This window comes from Erigeron canadensis, chromosome 6 (assembly GCF_010389155.1).
Source record: "Erigeron canadensis isolate Cc75 chromosome 6, C_canadensis_v1, whole genome shotgun sequence".
NCBI lineage: Eukaryota > Viridiplantae > Streptophyta > Magnoliopsida > Asterales > Asteraceae > Erigeron > Erigeron canadensis.
The window spans coordinates 39,394,939-39,403,733 of NC_057766.1; the positions used below are offsets into that span (position 1 = coordinate 39,394,939).

The window sequence follows — 8,795 nt, forward strand, 5'->3', positions numbered from 1 at the left end:
TTTTACCACGAGATATAGTATGTTGAATGCCGTTAAAAAAAATATGAAAAAGATAGTTTGTTGAAGCTCAAATTCTTCAATATGCATAGCATGTGAAATGCCATACTGTCGATCTCATGCATGTACTAAACTTAGCGTTATAATTTATAAATTTGATACAGTAATGTGCGGTTGCAAAGTCAGTCACAAAAAGACCGATGATAAATCAATTATTTCTTTTTACACGTTAAAAGTCATCTTATGTAAGACAAATTGTCTAAAAGGAACAATACTTTTCACAAGTAGGGACGGCATCGAGCTGAGTATGGGCTGGGTTTAATTAATCCCGTACACGATTAAATTTTACCGTCTCAAATCAGGACCCGGACTTGATGTATGGGTCCCCGTTTATTCACTAACCATCGGGTAACGGGTTTCTTCGCGGGTAATTGAGTATCCGTTATTAATATCATTATTTTTAAAATTTTACTCATAACATTTGTACTAATGAGATGGTTTATGTAACTAAAATAAATTGCGAATACCAACTAGTTGTATAAAGCACAAAAGAAATGATAACTGGATGTTTGGATTAACTAATTGCATGTAATATCAATATAAACTAGTCATGTAAACATATTATTATTATTATTATTATTATGTTATGTAATACATATGGGTCGGGTATATAAATTTGGGGCTGGTTTCGGCACAACCGGCCTAACTATAGAGGAGGGTCAAGCATGGACTTTAGGCCTCAAAAATCTAAAGGTCCCAATTTTTGTAAGAGCTTTTATATACCCCTAAAATATAAGCAGTTAATTTTCAAAGAAAAATAAAATAAAATTAGAAGCAGCGGCCAACGAGTAAAAAAAAAAGAGAAAAAGAAAAGAATCGCCTCAAAAAAAGGATACCCATGAAGTCCAAACGCAACTTCTTGTCGAAATCTCCATCTTCTTGGAAATTGAAAAGCCTGTTCCCGCAATTATAATGACAACGTTCAAGACTCTTAATTATAATGACAACAATAGGTAAGTTTATTCCCTATTGTTTGATTGTTTCTATTCTCCAAAGATTATACACCGATTGTCTCAACTTCTTATGCTTAAAACTAGCGATTAAAAAGAGGGGATTTAATTCTAAGTAATGCTAAAGGCTTAGTAGAGAATGAATTTGAGAACTTTGAATTTCTTTTAGGATTGTTATTTGGTATAATGTTTTGTTTGCTATTAATTCAGTTAGTAAATTTAGCTTTAGATTTGGATGTAGAACCTAAGTTAATTTTGATTTGTTCCTTTTAAGATGAAATAACAAATTTGCTATACAATTACTAGCAAGACTGTAGGAAAGCAGCATCAACAGAACAACACCCAGCAAGCTTTCAGCAGTCCAGCAACCCAGTTGCAGCAGTCCAGCCAGCAGCGGGTACCTTTTTTTCCCGTTTAAAATAGTTTGTATGCTAAGAAACCGGGCCTCCAAAATTGATCTTGTTTAAGGCCTCTAAAATGCTTAAGCCGACACTGGGTTCCGGGTATATGTGTTGGGTTTACGGGTTTTTATCTAAAATCGTACCCGAACCGGAACTCGCTAAAATAACTAAAATCATCCTCATACGCAGCCTTAGACCCGCATACCCGTCCCCAAACTCGGCCAAAAAATATCAGGTTTCAGTTTCCCCATCGAGTATTGTTTTGTTTGCCATCCCTATTCACAAGATAAATTATAAAAAATACTTAATTTGAAACATAAAAATAAGTATAATCATAATACTAATATACTTTAATAATGTTTTATTCTTTATATGTTTAAGGATAAGAATATTAATTGTCTCTTTTTATATAATTTAGTTTGTTATATATAGATATGTACTCATGTAAGGCGATATTGGTCATTTATAGAGTTTCAGAACATACTCTTATCGTAATGGCAAAAGTTAAGTATATGATGTCTTTATGTCGAAGACCTTCGGTTTATAGTAAATGAAATCAAACAAGTTTGTAATTTGGTCATAGATAAAGAAAATCATTTGAGAGTTATATGAGATTATATTAAAGACGAGTACGATAATGTGACAGATTAAAATGTATCACAAGTCACTTATGTGATTATGTCCAGTTCTCCACCTTTTAAAACACATATGGACGATAGTAATTTCTTCCTCATAAGAAAAAAGAAAACACTTTGAAATAAATGAAGAACTAAATTAAAAGAGACTACCTTGAAAAAATAGAATGTTTGGTGTTACAGTGAATCAAACAAATACAGTATTTGCTAGTTTAGGACCACTACATTAAAGTGGGGCCGAATTTGAATCTATAAAAATGGGAATTTTGGTTTCCATCATGTGATTTCGACCACCAAACTCTCGTGAAGTATCTTTGTGTCACTTTTTCTAAATTAAAACAAGTAGTTCTAAATAAATTTGTAATTATGCTATAAACTCATTCCACTAAAACAGTTTAAATTATAAAAAAAGAAAATGATAACTTCTCTTAAACAATCATTTAATTTTTTCTAACTATGTAATCATGAAACTTGGTTGAATTTAAAAATAAGATTACGAAAGAATGAATAGATTACACTATTTATGATTTAAGGCTTTTAAAGGTATTATAGGGTTATTTATTATTGAGAGAATATTATATATTATTTCTCTTATAAAAAAAATTACAAAAACTCAATCAAAGTTTAATCAATTAGGTTATTAGGTGATAGTTTTGTGAGACAAGTTCATTATAAAAATACAAATGGTTTATATTGAACATTTTTTTTTTATCATTTATTTGTGAAGTAACTGATACTTTAAAAATTAAGAGTTTTGCCAATGACAGCCCTTAGGGCTGTCAGTATTAGTTAATTTGATGCATTAAAATTTATACTTTGCCTTGCGAAAATTCAGGGGGCGGTTATTGATATATCTAAAGTACTACTTTTTATGCATGTAATAAGCTGTTAATGACAACCTTTAGGGCTGTCATTATCATTTTCCAAAAATTAATATATGTTTTATGTCTCCAACTAACAATGTCATAATCCGTTAAAATATACTAGCATTGCAACTAACTCAGAAATTTTTTTTTTAACACACATGATCGATAGTCTATAACTTTTATTACAGCTAAAGTTTTAATAAATAACATACAAATCACTTAGATAATCAAACTATTGCTTGTAATTATTAATTTGTAAATTAATTAAATAAATATTTTAACGAAACAGCTTAACCCAACTTACATTGGCCCGAATCCTTTCATCATAATTGATCAAATTTTGTTAACTTTTAAAAGAAAACTAAGGTATTGACTTGATAATTAAAACGACTTACGGACTTATTGATTGCCCATCATCGCGTTCACAATTACGAGTACACAGTATGATACTATAATCTCCTTAATTACAATACGATTCGATACATAGTTATCATCAAAAATTATCAATGGACCGTTTTTAGATAGACTAATTAACTTATCCTAATGCGTAAGTTGTAATTTTAATTGTTTATATGAGTTCTAGCACATCTAGACAATTGCTCTATTCAGAATCTAATGAGCTATTTTAATGTACGTAAGCTAGTGATCGAGTTTAGTTAGGGTGAGATTGTCTTTAAGTTATCCCATCTCAATCATTGAAGTAAAATTTTTTTTTTTTTAACGTTCGAATGGTCAGAGCATGTTCGTCTCACTTATCAGCTCTTACGTACTTTGGGCAAAATGCTTTTCGAATTTTAGGGAACCACGGAGGGAGGAAAACCTCTTATTAATTCGCCAAATGGCACGACGATAAATAAGAGTAAACTTTGTCCACCCAGGGAGGACTTGAATATCACTAAGGTTTAAATTAAATGTCAAAATTCAAACTCTCTTTAAATGTTTACTTTTAACCTCTCAAGTTGGGAAAATATTATTTATTCGTTGGTGATTACTTACAACTTCTAGTCTTCTAATAAAAAGTAAAATCGATCATAAATTACCTATTGTTTACAAACAAAATAAGACAAAGTAAAGGTAATGGGCTAAATATATAGTAACCAACTTTTGTTTTTACATCTAATACATTTAATCAGAGGCGGTATCAGGAAAAAATTTCAAAGGAGACAAACTTAAAAAACTTATGAAAAATAAATCTAAAAGGGGGCAAAACGTTAAAAACCTATAGAAAATTTTTAAAAATTTATGAAAAATTTAAAAATACATGACAAAATTTAAATTTGGAGGGAGGCATTGGACCCCCTTGCCCCCTTTAGTACCGCCCCTGCATTTAATTATGTTTACTCTAGATAGATATGTTGGAACAACTTTTAGAATAAGACGACTTGGTGCTAGAAATATACGATATTTAAATTTATTCTATTTAATTTGTATAAAGGAAGAGTAATACTAGTATATAGATGCACGAGGTGGGTACCCGCACAATGCGGCGACGGTAATGGTAATGGGTGGTGCTAGTGGCGGTGGTGGTAACAATGTGGTTATTAATCTAAAAGTAATTGACGTAAATGGTAGTGTAGTTATTTTATAGTTAAGAGATGTATCTTTTATAAATAACTTTATTAAGAATATTATAAAGATATTAAGTGAAAATATTTAAATTAATTAATAAATAAGATAGATAATTTAGATAAATATAGGTTTAAAATACTTTAAAAATCCGTTAAGAAAGAAGAAACAATAGTTGGAAAAAATGAAATATTTGTGGTAAATATTATTAGGTGGTGGGACACTATCAAAAAAATGGGTCGGTGAAAACGAAATTTTACAAAAATTAGTGTCCTTTGGACGGCAATTATTTCCACTCTTTCATAATTACAACTCACCTACTCCAAATATATCCGTTGCACATTCTTCACCCTTTTCTTATCTTCCCTTTATATACACTCACTCACTCACTCTTTATCCTGCCTTCATCACTCCATCACCATTTCACTATAATCATAAATTTTGTTTTTCTCTCTCTTTTTTTTCCCTTGCAAAAATGACTAAAGACGTAGTAGCGGAACAAGGTTCATTTTCCGCCAAGGACTACCATGACCCACCACCGGCGCCGTTAATTGACCCGGCGGAGCTGACCAAATGGTCATTTTACAGAGCTATCATTGCTGAGTTCATTGCAACACTTTTGTTTCTTTATATAACTGTTTTAACTGTGATTGGCTACAAGAGCACAACTGACCCTGCCTTGGCCGCTGACCAATGCGGCGGTGTTGGTATTCTTGGTATTGCTTGGGCTTTTGGTGGCATGATCTTTGTTCTTGTTTACTGCACCGCCGGTATCTCTGGTTAGTTTCATTTCCTTTTTATTCCGCTATTTTCATTTTTTTTTCAACGAACAACGAATAAAGTCCTGCTACCTAGTACGTGATACCCAATTTTGAAATATAAACATTATGTATTACACAAGTTATTTTTTGTTTTTAGCACCTCAAACTTTAATTACACATATGACATGTTACTATGCCGGTATGTGATTTAGAAAAAAAAAAAAAATAGTGTTTATAATTTGTCTAACAAAATAGCTTAAAAATCCTCAAACTATTAAATGATTACATGAAAAAAATCAGGATTAAAAAAAGAGAATTATCTGATACCATATGCCATCTTATTATAGTTTTTAAGAGAATTTGTAAGAGGATTTATCATTTTCCTAACAAAAATTATATACAATACTATTTTACTAGTGTAAAAGTAAGTAATTATATGTAGGTTGGTTGACATTGCTATAATTTTGGTCAAGTCAACGAAACTTTCTTTTTTTTTAAACTGTTTTACCGACGGCAGGGTAAATTATATTGAAGTAAATAATTATTAGTATATTGTTGTGTGCAGGAGGACACATTAACCCAGCAGTGACGTTCGGACTATTTTTGGCTCGAAAAGTGTCATTGATAAGAGCATTTATGTACATGGTGGCTCAGTGTTTAGGAGCCATATGTGGTGTGGGTTTGGTCAAGGCTTTAAACAAAGGTCTATACAATAAGTACGGCGGAGGAGCCAACACACTTGCCGACGGCTACAATAAAGGCACCGGCCTTGGTGCGGAAATCATCGGCACTTTTGTTCTCGTTTACACCGTTTTCTCGGCCACCGATCCCAAAAGAAGTGCTCGTGACTCCCATGTTCCCGTACGTACACAATAAGTCTCTATAACCTTTTTTTTCGGGTGCAATATAACATTTTAACGTGTTATATAAATTAATTATGAGTAATTAATTTGTTTGTTTGTAGGTTTTGGCACCACTACCTATTGGGTTTGCCGTATTTATGGTTCACCTTGCAACTATTCCGATCACCGGAACCGGTATTAACCCGGCTAGGAGTCTTGGAGCTGCAGTTATTTACAACAAGGACAAAGCGTGGGATGATCAGGTATGTATTATTGCTATAATAATTAATTCAATCAATTATTTTATAAGTTTAAAGTCAAGTGTAAATTGTGTGTATTGAAGGCAAGATAATGTGACATTATTAATGTCATAGCTAGATTAACAACATTGAAGGGTTAAATATAGTTCAATAATTTGGCCTCTAGGTTGTTGCTCGATACAGTAGAACTTTTTTGTGCATTATTTCAAAATAGTACACTTATTTTGTTTTTGTGGTAATATAGTACGCTAAATTAAACTAAAATTGTACATTCCGTGAAAAAAGGGTAAGAGATAAGGTGACTCATGTCGATTGGTTGATATTTACTGTAATTTTACCATACTAGTATACAAAAAAACTGCAATTATATAGTGGTGGGGTGCATATATGGAGTTGTACACTGAGACAAGACATGGTACAACTTGTCAAAACAGCTCAATTCAAATCATGATAAGTTTTTGAAAGGAAATTTTAGTTGTATTGTGGGGGGGAGTAGATGAATAAATAGACAAATCAAGGGCACTAAAGTTAAAATGTCTTCTGTAAAAAGACTTAAAATATGAATAAAAGATTGTACTTATGGCTAAAGTTGTGTAATTTGTGTGGCAGTGGATATTCTGGGTGGGACCCTTCATTGGGGCAGCAATTGCAGCTTTCTATCACCAATTCATATTGAGAGCAGGTGCAGTCAAGGCTCTTGGATCATTCAGAAGCAGTACTCATGTTTGAGATTTTGCTTTAAATTATTGTTATTGTTGTATTTTTCTTTCAATCCCAAAATTTGAAAATTGAAATAATATTTATGGTTGATTTGAATTTTTAGCCTTTCAAGTTGTATTAATGTTAAATGACATGGAAACTGTACAACCGAAATTTAGTCCTATACTCCTATAGTCTTATCTTATCATTCCTTTATTTAGCAAAAAAAAGTTATTTGAATCGTGTCCACAACGCATTTTTTGGTGGAGACTTATTTGTCACCCGTCTCTACTCATGTACAAAAGAATAAGCGAAAAATAGCAATACTCCCTCGCAAACAATTTAATACTGTAATAAAGTTTAAAACTGTTAAGAAAAACATAAAGTATAAACAACCTTTTTCATTTGAGTTTGTTTCATTTTATACTAAATATGAAATAAGTAAATTGATATACAATGTAGGAGAAATAAATATTTGTTTGATTTATAATTATCTATTTTTGTTGTTGTTGAAGTCTAGCATATCCCGCTGAAATAACATACTCCCGTTGTTAAGAACTTATTTGGCATTTTGGCTATTTGCTTATTTGGACTTGGTATGGAGTGAAGTAGTACTGTAAAAAATTTTGGTTAAATTCTATACTTCAATTTTATAACTGAAACTTGGAATTGGAATATATAATTTTATAAGTTCAACTCGTAAAAACTACCCTATGGCTTCAAATATATATACCCATAATAAAAATCATATTATTATGACTTATGAGACTAGAGCAATACATTATTGTTTGTAGTGTCACACCTCTATTAAATATAGTTCTGACTAAAACTTTTCACCATCTCATATATAACGTCACAATAAAAAACAATGATTTTAGGTGATGTCAAGTTCGAACTTACTTTTATAAACTTTTGACAGTTGGGTAATTAGATATAGTTTTGCAGTCTCTCAACCCATTAACTTTCGTTATGTTGTAGGTGAAGTCCCTTAGACATATTTAGTACTCGTAGTAGTGTTTGAAGGATAGCCTATGAAAGACATGGAAAATAACTTGGGAATCTTAAGAAATATAATTATATAGGACGCTAACAATCTTAAAAAGCATACATATGTATCTTATATATGTAGCTTTAAGTGGAACTCACTTATCATTTCTTGATTTAGAAGGAAAGTAAAGCTAAATTAAACCCCACCCATTTGGCCATCATATCATCGTTCTAAGACCATTATGACACATTAACATACCCCACTTGTACATGAGGAATGCTGCGTCATTCTTTATTTTGGGTTTTTAAACTATAATACAATACGAAAAATGATTGACATGTCTAAATAATAGGCCTAAAGATGTTCTTAAAAATTTAGGGTTGACATGTGTCATGATTAAAGGTGTAGATTAAGAAAGAAAATTAGTGGTATCCATGTGTCACTTATAAAATTTATTAGGCATGTTTTTAGGCCTACATTTAGGCATATATATCATACCCGTAATGATGAAAATTAAGAAATACTATTGTAACAACAAAATACTTTTTTTCCATAATCCTTTTAACCAAGTAGCCTAATAATCCTCCTAATTATGAGATGATGACATATGGAAAAATCAAGGGGCAAGATTAAGAAAGAGAATAAGTGGATACCACATGTCAACTCCTTAATGTATTAGGAGGATTATTAGGCTATTTTGTTAAGAGGATTTATATTTTTCATTTTTTATTTCTCAATTTTTACGTCGATAGAAATATAGAATGATATGA

At 31.3% G+C, this 8,795-nt stretch overlaps 1 protein-coding gene across 1 annotated transcript; it reads left to right on the forward strand.

The window, feature by feature from the left end:
- Window positions 1-4,869: 4,869 nt before the first annotated feature.
- Window positions 4,870-7,154, forward strand: LOC122603261 (probable aquaporin PIP2-5). Its single transcript, XM_043775924.1, has 4 exons — window positions 4,870-5,254; window positions 5,802-6,097; window positions 6,201-6,341; window positions 6,948-7,154. Exons 1-4 carry the CDS (start codon window positions 4,951-4,953, stop codon window positions 7,065-7,067), a joined length of 861 nt encoding a protein of 286 aa, XP_043631859.1. The 5' UTR covers window positions 4,870-4,950; the 3' UTR covers window positions 7,068-7,154.
- Window positions 7,155-8,795: the final 1,641 nt, after the last annotated feature.

Coding starts and splice junctions, on each gene's coding strand:
- LOC122603261 (XM_043775924.1), top strand. CDS start 4,951: ATGACTAAAGACGTAGTAGCGGAACAAGGTTCATTTTCCGCCAAGGAC. Junction 5,255..5,801: donor CTGCACCGCCGGTATCTCTG/GTTAGTTTCATT, acceptor TGTTGTGTGCAG/GAGGACACATTAACCCAGCA. Junction 6,342..6,947: donor ACAAAGCGTGGGATGATCAG/GTATGTATTATT, acceptor TTTGTGTGGCAG/TGGATATTCTGGGTGGGACC.